Source organism: Lolium rigidum, chromosome 6 (assembly GCF_022539505.1).
Source record: "Lolium rigidum isolate FL_2022 chromosome 6, APGP_CSIRO_Lrig_0.1, whole genome shotgun sequence".
Lineage (NCBI taxonomy): Eukaryota > Viridiplantae > Streptophyta > Magnoliopsida > Poales > Poaceae > Lolium > Lolium rigidum.
In genome coordinates, this window is record NC_061513.1 from 158,522,915 (window position 1) to 158,538,025 (window position 15,111).

The 15,111-nt window shown below is 47.1% G+C and overlaps 1 protein-coding gene across 1 annotated transcript; it reads right to left on the reverse strand.

The window, feature by feature from the left end:
• Nucleotides 1-2,159: 2,159 nt before the first annotated feature.
• Nucleotides 2,160-10,851, reverse strand: LOC124663291 (anthocyanin 3'-O-beta-glucosyltransferase-like). The gene is made up of 2 exons (XM_047201015.1): nucleotides 9,316-10,851; nucleotides 2,160-2,289 (listed from the first exon to the last, which is right to left on the reverse strand). Exons 1-2 carry the CDS (start codon nucleotides 10,777-10,779, stop codon nucleotides 2,254-2,256), a joined length of 1,500 nt encoding a protein of 499 aa, XP_047056971.1. The 5' UTR covers nucleotides 10,780-10,851; the 3' UTR covers nucleotides 2,160-2,253.
• Nucleotides 10,852-15,111: the final 4,260 nt, after the last annotated feature.

The following is a 15,111-nucleotide window of genomic DNA, read 5'->3' on the forward strand; positions in this document are numbered from 1 at the left end:
CTCCGTGGCCTCCCCTCTATCCTCATGGTCTACATTCTCCACCAGCAACAAGTTGGCTTACATCGATGTAGTGTTCAAGCGAACTAGGGCTACAGGCCGCTCCTGCTAGACGGAGCTCTTGTCGTGGCGCCGCCTCTTTCTCGTGTCCCCCTCGTGCTGCAGTACTCCTTCCCTTATCATTGCTTTCGGCTTCCATCACCGCTGCACTTTTCAGCGGCATGAAAATTTGGGTCTAACACATAACTGGGAAATAGCTTGGATTGGGATGGTGCAAAATTGCTATGATTTGGTTTCGTTCGGATCCTAGTGTGTAGCTTTCAATTTGGTTTCGACTGATTGGTACACACCATGCGTTCAGTTTGGCTTGGTTTTGATCTAGATTTCAGACCACTCCTAGCCAGTGGCCCTTTTAACACGACTGAATGAAGAAAAATAAGGTTACATACGGATTACCATGTTGATGTTCCCCGTTGGATGACCTGATCCAAGATCTTCAAGTTGCTGCAAGGAGTAATAGCCCGGTGACGTGGGCCAGCCGCCTCCTTGACGCGAATCATTGCTGGGAATGTCTAGATCAACGTTTTGGTGATTTTGGACGATCTGGACCGTTTCGTAACTGAATCCGACGGTTAAAGACACCAAAACAATGCGGTTACTTGTGTGGGGGTGTGTGTTGCAAAGTTCAGTGCTGACCTGCGTGTCGGGCTCGGCTTTGAACGATGGTAAACCAAACAATGTTGAATGATTAATACACTTCCAATTTAAAAAAAACGTTGCAGTAACTTCTAGTTAGATAAGTTTTATTGTTACTCAATAACCGATAGCGTGGACAACAATCCACAATCTTTATCTTGTTGTACCGGTCATCTACATGTTATGTCGTCAATTCTTCATTGATAGGATCATAAGGGACACTAGTAGAAAACATGACTTTCGTTCGGAGCTGCTCGGAGCATTTGTCCCGGCCACGTTCAGAACCGGGACGTTTGGAACCGGGATAAATGCGAGCATTAGTCCCCGTTCCAACGGCTAGGACGCCGCACGGTTTTAGTCCTGGGTCAAACGGAACATTTACTCCCGGTTGGTCACCAACCGGGACTAACGGGTGTGCGGCAGGCTATGGTCGGTGTGAGCCTCTTTTAATCTCGGTTGGTGTCTCCTATTGAAATTAAAGGTCTACATTTAGTTCCGGTTACAGACACAAAGAGGGACTAAAGACTTTTTAGGTTTTTTTGCTCCACACCCTCACCTCCCGTGGAGCGCCTTTTCAGCTTTATAAAATATAAAATTATATATTTTAAAATTTAAAATCCTTTTAGATGTAGGCATGTTAGGTGATGTAGTTATTATGAAAAATAACAAACATGAACTTTGACTTATTTTACAAAAAATACTGTATTTTTCAATAAGATGGAAATAACTTTTGCATATATACGAACTTGAATAAAAAGTTTAATACTACCTCCATTTCAAGGAATAAGACGCCCTCGTTTTACGTACTTTTTGTTTGACCAAGAATTACTTCAAATAGATAATCATTTTTTGAATGAAATTATTATCATTGAAAAGTTCTTTTCAATACGAATCTAACGATACTAATTACATATAATATAATCAAGATTTTGTTGCTCAATTTTTATGGTCAAAGTTCATCTTGGAAAATGTGTGCGCCTTATTTCTTGAAATGGAGGTAGTATATGAAAATCTATCTACTCTAAAAGGGAAATATGAAAATTTTCACATTTTAGGTTTTGCAAAAAAAAAACTTTTTATTGTTATTTATTTATTCAATATTATTATTACTTCATTACTTTTTGTTTATTAAAATAATCATTTGGAAATGAAACAATAAAGAAGTGTGATATCGTGATCAAGAGGTTAATATGATTAATATGATACTAATATCAATAACGTGTGCGCAAAGTACTTGAAAGCGGGACGGGAGAAACTTTTGACCTCGAATAAATAATTTGACTAGATATTAAGTGTAGTTAGAGACTAAACTGGTTAAATAACTCAAACATTAGAATTCTGAAAAAAATGAATGGAAAAAAATTAGAAAAGATTTGAATGAAAATAATACAAGTGGATGTTTTAGCAAAATCGAAACTAAAACTCCTTACCAATCGAAACCAAATACCCGTTTTCTACTAGTGGGATATTCTGACACTACGGTCATACGGAATTTGATGGGGAAATTATCACCCAGAAGCGAGATCTAATGTTGCAAAAGCAGACAAAATCTGACGTCGATCAAATTCCATAATTTGCCGGCTTGTCTTCTCCAATCTTGACACGGCTCCGTCGAAAATCATGGTAACACGATCAGTGCTTCGAAAAGAGAACACAGTAATTGTCAAATAATCATTTTTGAACACACGAAACTGAACACGTTGCTTCGCCTCTCGGGCGACGACAGAGGCGATCCCCGCGATCCCCTTCCCCGAGCTTGTAATTCGGCAAGAGTGAGAGAGATTGAGAGGATCTGTGTGCTTGATGAGTGGAGCGATACCAAAATCCCTGCTTCTGCCACAATCGCCAACAATTTTCACCACATCCAGACCCAGCGCCACAGTGAGTTCATCCCCACAGCCACGAGAGAAAAATCGAAAGAAATCATCAGAAAATCCCAAAATCCACGGAAATGCCTAGCTTATTTCCTTTCCAAGTTCGATACTTTCCTAAATCATGGATCCAGTACCGAGTGCCCATGCCTCCTGGCCGCTCAAGATCAATTGGTGCCTGATGTGGCCGCCCAGGATCAGCTCGCCCCTCTCCTGGTCGAGCGGGAGCAGGATCCGCGCCCCGCGCTCCACGCGATCCCTCCAATCGAATTGGTAACTATCCGGTCTTCCGAAATCCTCGTGCTCTCCTTGATTCCTCTAAATCAATCGGAGATTAATAACCTTCCCGTGTTCTCCCCGAGTGAGGATGAATTACAACCGTTGTGTCTATTTTCCATAGCAAAAAAACCCCCCAAATTACGCTTCCAGCAGTCAAAGATTGAGCACCTTGACTCTAGCCACCATGAGATACAGACTGACTCGATCTCAACGGATAAAAGAATCAATGTCCAGTCAATCCACCACACAATCAAACGATTTTATGCAGGGAGCAATCACCGGATCAAAGTTTCCCCCCTTTGGGCTACAAATTCCACCCCCTTCAGCCTATTCACCAACGCATCACCGCACCCCTCCTCACCATCACAACTATCCTTCGCCTGTGTTTCTGCCCTCCTCATGGCAGACCTCACTAGCATGTCTGCAAAAGGGAGTGGCACCTCCACTGCTAAGACGGGCACCAACGGCATCATCGCCATCAACAACGCGGTGGTGCCTGCGAGGTACACCACGGGCGTCACCGACAAAGCCGCGGCGACTCCGCCACGTCAGTGCAAGGGGAAGGAGATCGTCAAGGAGCTGGGTACCGAGAAGGAGAAGAAGGCGCTGGTGGTGAACATGGCGAGGGCGCGAGGAGCTGCCCGCACGAGGTTTCTGGCGGTAGGCATCTTCCTATCGACTATCCTCGTGACTTCGAGGACCCTCATCGACAACATGAGAAGCTTCTGGAAGATTCGTGGCCACCTCGACATGAACCAGCTTCAGGACAGAAGGTTTGTGTTAGAATTCTCTGAAGAAGGTGACTTCCTGCATGTTACCAAGGGGGGGCCATGGAACTTCAGAAATGATGCTGTTCTTGTTGAAGAACTAAAGGAGGGGGTCGATCCTGAGTATTTTCTTTTCACCACCATACCCATTTGGATCCAGTTTCAAAACATCCCGTTTTATCTTCTATCTAAGCAGCTTTGTAGAAACCTGGGTAATGATATTGGTGAGCTAATTTCCATTGATAACGATGCTAGAGGAGATATTTGTGCTAAGATTCTCAGGGCAAGAGTGCGGATCCCCATCGCTCAAGCGCTGCAGAGGTGGATTACTCTCCAAGATGAAATCGGTGAAGAGGAGGTGGTCGTGTCGGTGGCCTATGAACGGCTGCCAAACTTCTGCCACTTCTGCGGCTTCATCGGGCACCAAGACACGGACTGCCTGCTCCCAGCAAATGAGAGGAAGAAGAGGTACAGCGACGACCTGGGGGTGGCTCCGACCCACCCCAAGGACGCGCGCCGATGGTCCATGCCGGAATTCACAGGACAAGAACGTCATCAGCAACGCTTGATGGCGCTCTGGCCTGGACTACATCACGCATCCCCCCAAGGCCGGCTTCCGACAACATATCGCCACCATCTCTCGTGTCACCCACGACGTTGGTAAACTCTCCATCCAGGACAAGGCGACAAACGAGATCGGGGACGGAGGACCTGCATCACCACCACCACCTCCAGCACAACCGGCTACAGCCGCCGCTAAGGAGTCCGTGCTGGAGAACAGCGAAAAGAGGGACAACGAAGCTGCTACAACCACGACTCCGCCATCGCCGACTACTGGGGTGTCCAAACAACAGTTGCAGTACGCCCTCGACAACGCTGTAGCTGTTGTTGGAACCAGCAATGCGGTCGCCGCAAGCCCCCCGGTCGTGGGCACCGGGGCTCGAGCACCTACAACAAACGAGACTCCTGCAGAAACCATCACCAACAACCTGAAGAGCGGCGCGAGCTGGAAAAGGAGGCAGCGTCCCGACAACGACAACACACCGCTGGCAACCCAGGGCTGCTCCCTGGGGGCTCAGCGATCCAGACCAGAGGTGGAAGAGGATGATCAACGGCTGCAACCTTTGCCAAAGAAGATCTTGATGCAGGTACCAACCCTTGAGGAATGCCTGGGAAAGGAGTACTTGACGAAACTGAGGCATGAAGAGGAGAGGGCGGCACAAAGCTATGTGAAGCCAAAGGAAATAGTTGAAGAAAAGAAACAAGGCTCACAGGAGAGTGAGTCGTTGGACATTATAGCTGATAGCCAAGATAACCAGTTTGTTGCAGGTTCAGGATCACAGAGGACTAACCTGTTAGGCCAACTGGAACAGATGGAAGAAGTGGGGGAGAACACACTACAGAACAAAGGGAAGAAGAGCAACAGCAAAGAAACCGGCCTGAGGTCAGAGGGCATGAAGCTGGGCGCCAAGAAGAGCGCCCGGCGCAACAAATGAGAATTTTGGTCTGGAACTGCCGGGGTTTGGGCGACCCCCGGACAGTTCAAGAACTCGTGCGCCTCGTCCATAGAAATAAAGTGAAAATTGTTTTTCTTTCTGAAACTCGCCAATGTAAGGATGTAGTAGAGGGCCTTAGATGGAGGCTTGGCCTCAAACATGTAATCTCTTTTAAAGAAGAGGGCAAAGGTGGAGGTGTTGCCCTATTCTGGGAGGAGAGTGTAGAGGTCGATCTACTAGGAATAGGCAGCCGGTGTGTTGATGTAATGATCAGAAATCTGCCAAAAGAAATAAAATGGAGGTGCACGTTTGTCTATGGTGAACCTTGCGCAAGTCAGAGACACCACATGTGGGACTTGTTGAGGAGAATAAAACCCTCAGCTAATGGCCCCTGGATGATGACAGGGGACTTCAACGAAGCCCTCTGGCAGGGAGAACACTTCTCCAAAACAAAACGCAATGAAAGGCAGATGTTGCAGTTTAGGGAGGTCTTATCTTATTGTGACCTCCATGACCTTGGTTTCTCTGGCCTTCCTTGGACCTTTGATAATAAGCAAAAGGGAGACCGCAACGTTCGCGTGAGGCTGGATAGGGCTGTTGCCTGCCAAGATTGGATGAATATGTTCCAGGACTACAAGGTTGAGCACCTGGTGAGTCCCAGATCTGACCATTGTCCTCTGCTTGTTAGCTTCAATTCCCCTGTGTCTGCCAGACCGATGAAACCTTGCAGGAGATATGAAGCCTACTGGGAAAGGGAAGTTTCTTTGGGAGAGGAAATTGAGGGAGCATGGAACGGACAGAAAAAAGCTAATAATCTAGAGGATATCAGCAACAAATTAGATGGGTTGATGGATACTCTACATACTTGGAGCAAAAGAACTATTGGCTCCGTACCTAGGAAATTAGAGAGATTGAGAAAGAGGCTGCAGATTGTTAGTATGTACCAAGATGGTTATAGTTTGAGCGAAAAGAAGATTATCACCAAAGAGATGAATGAACTTTTGGCAAAGGAAGAGGTAATGTGGAAGCAACGATCTCGCGTTGATTGGCTGAAGTCCGGAGACCAAAACACTAGTTATTTCCACAGAAAAGCAAGCTGGAGATCTAAAAAGAACAATATTACCAAACTAGCTACAGACGATGGTTCGGTTATCATGGATGACGACAAGATAAAAGATATGACAAAAGTGTTTTTCAAGGACTTGTACAACAGAGATGAGTCAGTGGAACCAGATGGTATACTGAAGCTCATTCAGAGGAAAATAGATGCTAATACTAATGATAGGCTCTGCCAAGACTTCACTGATGAAGAAATCAGCAACGCCCTGTTCCAAATTGGGCCGATGAAGGCCCCTGACCCTGATGGCTATCCTGCTCGTTTTTTCCAGAGAAATTGGGCTCTTGTCAAAGACGAAGTCATAGCTGCAGTGAAGGAGTTCTTCCGAACTGGTGTTATGCCTGATGGTACAAACGACACAGCGATTGTCCTAATCCCAAAATTTAAAGAGGCGGCTAGTCTAAAAGATTATAGACCTATTAGCCTTTGCAACGTTGTCTACAAGGTGATCTCTAAATGCATTGCAAACAGACTTAGACCTATTCTTGACGAGATCATATCACCTACCCAAAGTGCATTCATACCAGGGAGGATGATTACGCACAACGCCCTTATGGCCTTTGAATGTATATTTGCCCTCCAAAACAATAGCAACAAAGGAGGGAGCTTCTGTGCCTATAAGCTTGACCTAAGCAAGGCCTACGACCGGGTAGATTGGTTGTTCCTTGAGGGAGTCATGAGGAAAATGGGTTTTGCAGAAAAGTGGATCATTTGGATCATGTCCTGTGTTACCTCAGTGAGATATGCTGTCAGACTAAACGGATCACTCCTCGATGCTTTCAGCCCTACTAGAGGCTTAAGGCAGGGCGACCCTCTGTCCCCCTACCTCTTCCTCCTTGTTGCTGAAGGCCTTTCATCCCTCATTGATCATGAAATCAGTGCAAATAGATTGAAAGAATTGAAAATTTGCCGCAGAGCTCCTGGCATCTCGCACCTTCTGTTCGCGGACGATAGCCTTTTATTCTTCGAGGCAAACATAGAACAAGCCAGTATAGTGAAGGGGATTCTACACACTTATGAGAAGTGTACAGGCCAGCTACTCAACCCATCAAAATGTTCCATTCTCCTCGGTAACAAAGTCAGAGAAGAGGATGGAGATGCTACACTATCAATCCTACATATTGAGAAGGCTGAGTTTGAGGAAAAATACCTTGGGCTTCCCATTCCCGAAGGAAAAATGAAAAAGGGCCAATTCGAGTCAACAAAGGAGACCCTACACAAGTATATGAATGATTGGTGTGAAAAGTATATGTCTTCAGGGGCAAAGGAAACATTTATAAAATCCGTCGTGCAAGCGATTCCCGCCTATGCTATGAGTGTTTTTAAGTTCTCGGCTGGCTTATGCGAGGAATTTGCTCAAATAACAAGAAACTTTTGGTGGGGCGATGAGTTAGACAGACGAAAAACCCATTGGAAGTCATGGGAGAAAATTATTGCTCCTAAATATTTCGGAGGTCTGGGCTTTAGGGACTACAGGTTGTTCAATCAAGCCCTCCTAGCCAGGCAGGCCTGGAGACTGCTAGCCTTCCCTCATAGTCTTTGTGCCAGACTTTTCAAAGCAAAATATTTTCCTAATGCTGAACTCACTGACACTGCTTTTATCCAAAACTCTTCCCCAGGTTGGCAGGGCATTTGTCATGGACTTGAGCTCTTGAAAAAAGGAGTGATATGGCGTGTCCAATCTGGATCAAAAATCCGGATTTGGCGTGATAATTGGGTCCCGAGAGGAAACTTAAAACCCTCGACAAAGATTGGTGGAGGTAGATACCGTTGGGTTTCGGACCTAATTGACAACAGCTCAATGACATGGAAGGAAGACCTAGTCAGGTCGATGTTTCCAGATTATGATGCCGAGGAAATTTTGCGAATTCGTTTACCTCACTCAGCTGAAGAAGACTATATAGCCTGGCACTTTGAGAAATCGGGCAACTTCGGTGTTCGGAGTGCATACAGACTCGCCCTACTTCAGAATTCCGAGAATTTCTGCTCAGGCCAGCAAAGCGACAATCCTAATGGAGACCGTCCGATCTAGGATGTGATATGGAAAACAAAAGTACCACAAAAGGTGAAGATCTTTAGTTGGAGACTAGCCACGGAAGCACTAGCGGTACAAAAAAACCGGTGCTTGCATAATATGACAACTGATCCAACTTGCACCATATGCGGAAGAGAAGAAGAAGATGGATACCATGCCACTATGACCTGCACCAAAGCTGTCGCCTTAAGAGAAAGCATGAGAAAAATCTGGAAGCTACCACCTGAAGAAAAACTGAGAAATAGTGGGAAGGAGTGGACTCTGAACATTCTGAATGCTTCAAGCCCAGATATGCGCGGAAAGCTGATGCTGGTCTGGTGGAGGGCCTGGCACCTAAGAAACAATTGCATCTTTGGAGATGGGAAGGTGGGAATAAACCAGTCGACTGATTTCTTAAGCAACTACTGGCAGATGTTGTCAAATATTAGAGAGGAAAAGCAGCCTGAAGATAGGAAAGGAAAAAGTCCAATGCTTGAAATGAAGGAGATACATGAGGAACCAAAGAAGAATGAAATGAAATCAAGGTGGAAGCCACCAGACACGGGCTGGCAATGCCTAAGCGTGGATGCTAGTTTCATCAAAGAATCAAACTTTGCCTCGTGGGGTGCTCTTGTTCGTAATCACCTTGGACAGATCAAATGGTCCGCCTGGGAAATTCTTCCTGATTGTGATAATGCGGAAACTGCAGAAGCGTTGGCTTGTTTAGAAGGGATCAAGCAAGCTGTTCAACTGGTGGATAGTAGCCTAATTATTGAGAGTGACTGTGATGCTCTAATAAAAAAGGCAAACTCTGATGTTAGGGATCGCTCCCATACGTCGAGTGTGCTAGCGGACATCCATCGGTTGGTTACTCTGCTACCTGACTTCATCTTCAGAAAAGTGGCAAGAGAAGATAATAGGCTGGCTCATGAGTTGGCCAGGTTTAGTCGTGTGAGTTGTACTGGTGGTGTGTTACAAGGTTCAGCACCTTCCTGCGTGTTGGAGCTGACTTTGGTAGAATGTAATCAGAACTCTACTACCGATTAATTAATACAAACCACCGTTTTCAAAAAAAAATCTTGACACGGCTCCGTCGGGCCATCAACTCGTCCATCAGCCTTCCAACATCATTGTAGGAAGATCCGCCGTTTTCTACCGCACGCCTCGCCTCCACACTGAGATCTTTAGCCTTCTTTTGTATCGCGTTGCTTTCCTCGCCATTGCCCATCAATCTCTGGATCGATTCAGCGATGACCTCACCGCTTATCACCTCGTGTGTCTCAATACCTGATCCGAAGTCCTTAGCGCCGATGCTGACACCCACCTTGAGCACCTCCACGATGAGCTTCTCGTTGTTGAACTGATCCGCGAACCGTGGCCAGGTGACCATCGGGACACCCGCGCTCACGGACTCGAGGGTCGAGTTCCAGCCGCAGTGCGTGACGAACCCGCCGAGGGTCGGATGGTTCAGGATCAGCATCTGCGGCGCCCAGCCTCGGACGATGAAGCCACGGTCGCCGCGTGCAATCAGGTCGGCGAAACCTTCCGGCATCCACTCTGAAGAGTCCGGGCATGCGCGGCCGACCACCCACACGAAATTCTTGCCTGAGAGGTCGAGGCCGCGAGCGAGCTCGCGGAGCTCCGCCAGTGAGAAACTGACCATCGAGCCGAAGGAGACGTACACCACCGAGCCAGGCTGCTTGGTGTCCAGCCACTGCATGCAGCTGTCCGCGTCCGGCGAGAGCGCGCTGGCGCCTCTTCCAGCCATGTCCATGTTGGCGAGCGCGACCGGGCCGACGAGCCACGCGCGGCGACCGAGCGTCGTCTGGTAATGCTCGACGTAGTCTGGCTCCAGCTCGTGGAAGCTATTGAGAATCTCGCCGAAGCTCTTCTGGTCCGCCGCGTTAACGCGCCGGTGCAATTCCCAGAGGTCCGGCCGCTTCACGGGGTCAATCATTTGGCTCCGCCTCAGCTGGACGCGGTGCGGCAGCCCCGGCAGGGAAACCAGGGCGTCGGGGTCGTCGGGGGCAGTCTCCAGCGGGTTGTTGCGCAGCATGCTGTCGGTGCAGGATCCCGCGAACAAGCTGCTGCCGAGGAATCCCAGGCGCGGGACGCCGTGCTCCGCGGCAGAGTCCGCGGACCAGTGGAAGAAACTGTCCGACACCACCGCGTCGGGGTGGTGGTCGGCCAAGAACCGATCGAAGGGCTCCCGGAGCTGCTCCGCCGCTTGAAAGAACTTGAGGCGGTCGCCGGGGGATGTAAGGGCCGTGCCGTTCTCGACACCCGGCGGTAACCCGACGTCAGGGAAAGGCACCACGGAGATATCGATCGCTGGGCAGTCGGTGCCAAGGGAAGCGTCGTTGGCACGATCGACGGCCGAGCGGATGATGGCGGCGTTGACGGGCGTGGTGAGGATGGTGCACCTGACGCCGCGCGAAGCGAAGAGCGCGGCCATGTCGGCGATCGGAATGAGGTGGCCGTGGGCTAGGAACGGGAAGAAGAGGATGTGCAGCGGTGACTGCTGCTCATCTTTGGCAGCCATGGCTAGCTGCGTGCCGACGCCGGTCTTCTACGGTGCGGAGGAGAGAGCAAAGCAGAGCAGCTGCAACTTTCGGAGCCGTATTTTCTTTTTGAATGGCAAGGGAGCAGTGTGTGTATTTATGCAGGTCTGAAAGTGTTGGCTCACGTTATCGTACCCAACCATGAACCATCCTGGAAGATACGAGGTCAAGTTATTTTTGACTTTGTCACTCTGCGTCTTCCAGAATCCAGATTGCTTGGGGGTCGACGTACGTTTCAAGATTTTTATACCACCACGTGCAAGAGTTTTAACAGAAGTTGCCTCGCTAGTTTCACAGATCTAGTTAGAATATTCTACCATTGGTTAAGTCACTATCGTTCGTGGCAACAAATCTAGTCAGGAAACATCATCTAATTCGTAGCTGCACTTAGACCCTGCAAACATATGTCATCTTATTAGATCTTACCACATCAAAACAGATGGAGTGCTTGTGTAATTCCGATCTAAACGATGTGATTTTCCATGATCCATGTGATTCCAGTGGTTGCACGGTTTCAAAGCAAAGCGGGAGACGGTATTCTCAATACAAATTCCTCTGCATCTGGTGATCGAATCAGTACACTGGAACTCTGGAAGCGAAAAACCTTATGTTCCGTCAGGTCAATGAAGAGAGACAGCTTTTCCTTTTGCTTTGAGGGACAAAGCTGCATGGAACATTCATATGGGCGCTTCGTCATCGCTTACGCGCACATATCGCTCGGGCCTTTTTTTACATGTTTTCTTTTTCTTTCGAAAAGGAGTCTGAGACCCGCTTGTGCATAGCTTAGATGTCTGGCAAGTAATAACATACCTTATAGCATCTCCACCGGCGCCCCGATAGTGGTTCGGATAGCGTTTTGGGGACCGGGAGCGAAAATGGACTCACACCGGCGCACCCCAAACGGCGCCGGCGCTTTCCCGAGCCCAATGGAAGCGCCGGCAACCCCGTGCCGGCCCCTTGGCCAAGGGCGCGAATCGAGCGCGTTGGCGTCTCGCGAGGCTGAAAATTTTGGGCGTGGGAGCCGCCTGTCAGTGACGCCAGAGCGCCGCGCGGGATATTTTACCGCCACGATGCTCCCGCCACGACGCCGCGCGGGATAGAGCCGCCTACTTGTCGTTCGTGGCGGAGAGATCAGGGGATCATCGACGGAGGAGGAGCGGACAGAGGAGGGGAGAGAGCACCGGAGAGATTAGCGGGCGATCGTCCACTTTCATAGAGCTAGATGGCCGGTAGGTTGTAGGCTAGAGATGAAGCAGGTTTCATATGTCATCCGAGGTTGAGGAGTGAATAATGTTTTACTCGGATTTGTCCGAAAATATTATTTATTCCTCGATCCTGAATAACATTAAAATGAAACTCAAGTAAAAATATTTAGTTCATGTAAAAAAAATCTATCGAGGCCGCCGGTTTTGGGGCGCAGGTGTGGGAATAGCTTCCCCAAATAGAGGATGCGGTGCCGGCGTCCCCCATATGGAGGTGCCGACACCTCTGCCGGCGACTATTTGGGAGGCTGCCGGTGGAGATGCTTATAAACAAATTTGAAGCTACCACCGTATAACACCTACAAACTATAATGGGGAAGATCATATCACCTCGGCCTCTATGCTCAAACAAACATAACAATGCCGCGTCAGTTAGATATTGGGGACGTCATTGAATCATCCTATAGTGAAAGGAAGCACACATATGGTTCAGCAGAACCTCATCATGCACCTCATGCACATGATCCAAAAGCCATCACCATCGTCGAGCCGTCAGTCCATCTCCAGGGGTGGTGATCCGCATAGTCCTCGTTAGGCCAACCGTCGAAGCCGCAACGACGTCAGACAACGCTCACCCCCTGAGCGAGTCCATCAAGTCACATCCGCCGACAAGACCTCGCTGCACCACGCAGCCAAGACACGTCGCCATTCACGTGGTAAATGCAACACTGCTCTACCTCCTACCTCCTTTGTCCAGATGTTGCTCCAAAAAATCGCCCTTACTATCGTTTGATTCGGAAGATACGGATCTAGGGTTTCCCCTAGAGCATCCCGTGCGAGTAGAGGACAACTGCAAATACAATATCTTCACCAAGGTAACAACGCATATACGCTGCCATCGTCAGCTAGAGGCTCGGTTTTCACCGGCAGTCGGTGGGATCCCAAGATCCTACACAAATGGCCACCATTCAACCGGCCTCCTCTAATGATATAAATATTAATATTTTTTTATAGAGAGAAGTCTAGTTTACCCCCTCCCCCACCCACCCTCACTTTATCTCAAAGTTCACCTTACAACCCTTAATTCTGAGTTGGTTCAACTGTTACCCCAAACTACGACAATCATTCAGAATATAGCCCTTTCACCGTTTGACAGGTTTGACCCGGTTTGATTGTCATGTCCATTGGGTTTTTCATGTATTGAGATCTCACGTATATTCACTATAATACATGAGTACATGTGCCATGTAGCATACCTCTATCTCTATCTCTTCTCATGAGATTGTGCTCTCTCAACAAAAAGAGGGCACGGTCCCGACCCGTCTCCTCCGCTGTGAGTGGCTCGCGGCCATGTGATACATGTAAAAGACTTTGTGCACCTCAAACCGAGTGGGACTTATTGCCATCTGATTATTTTGGAAGCACAAAGACTTTGTGCAAAAGGAGATACCAGAAGATCAATGAGCTAGCAGGTAGGCCCCATGGCGTGGCCAAAATGGCATATCGTGCCATGGGTGGGTCCCACCACATCAATTAACCCTTTTACACTAGGTTTTCATGCTCACTATTGTGTCTTGACCAAAAATCATTTATATATAACCCCCCGTCACAAACCCACGAAGAGGCCACCGAAAATAGAGAACCCACAAAATGGAGACAAAACATTGGAAGGTTTGAGAGGAAACATTGCCAGAGTCACCTCTGGTAGCTCCTCCGCCTCCATCAGTATCATCTGCATCATTTCCATGATGAAGAGGGAGTAGCCTACCCCTGGGCTATGGTTTTTTGGAAGTAGCTTGATCAATCTCTCTCTATGTACTTCATTGTTTTGGAGCTACATGAGCTGCCTACATTAGTGAGATGTGTTGTATCATCGCTATGTTACGATGTAATGCCCATATGAATGTGTATCGAACGCTACATGAAGTTCATTTCTATTAACTTTTTATGTGAAGTTGTATTCATGCCACAATGTTTATCAGAGAGAGGTCAAGCGAAACCATGAAAAATGGTCCAATTCTAAGCATAAGAAATACCGTTTACTTTACTTTGTATGCACTTTAATTATCGATATCAAATAATTCCGAAAATACAAAATACTTTGCATTGTTAGTTTGCATATTTACTAGTACTATTGTTGCATCTTACTTTTACCACTGCATTTGCATTAGTTTTTTTACTTTATTTTATCCTAGTATTTGTTTTGACACTTACACACCGGATGTGCCTAAAAAACACCATGTTGGAGTTGGGGACATAAAACATGTACTTTTCTATTGTAGGTTGTTGTAAAATCACGCTACTTTGAGAGACTCGAATTGGGTGGAAAATATAAGTGTGTATTGAATGCATGCATATAAATTTTAGGGAAATTTAAAACTTTTTTATAGAGGTTGTCGAAGTGATTGGAGTTACACACATGTTGATGCCTTAACTAGTTCATTAAGTTGAGTGATGTGGGTCTTTGAAAGGTGAAAACAACACTGAGTAATTTCATAGAATTGCCAATGGCCAAAGGAGGTAGAAGACCACTTTTCCTTGCAAGATGGCCCCTCCTTGATTGAAGGAACACCTAAGCTGTTAGCACATGCTACCTCCTTCTATAAGCATCTTTTTGGCCCTCAAAACACTTCTACTACAAGATTGAGAGATGATATGTGGTTAGAGATGGACCAACTGAATGTTTTGGATTGACTGGACCTTGACCGAGATTTCACTAAAGAGGAGATGAGAGATGTTATCTTTCAGATGGAAAAGAACAAAGTTGTTGGGACAGATGGCTTCCCAATTGGATTCTTTCAGAGTTCTTGGGATATTATAAAATGTGATATGATGAGGATGTTCTCTGATTTTCATCAACACAAAATTACCTTGAGTAGGATTAATTATTGTATTATTACCCTAATTCCAAAAAGTGATGATGCGTCCATGATTCAAAAGTTCAGACATATCTACTTGCTTCAAGTGTTGTTCAATTTTTTTACAAAAGCTCTGACTATTAGAACTAAACCAGTAATGCACATACTCATTGCCGGCTACCAAAATGCATTCATCAAAGGAAGATTCATAGATAATGGAGTGATGCTGCTGCAGGAAATCCTCGAGGAAACC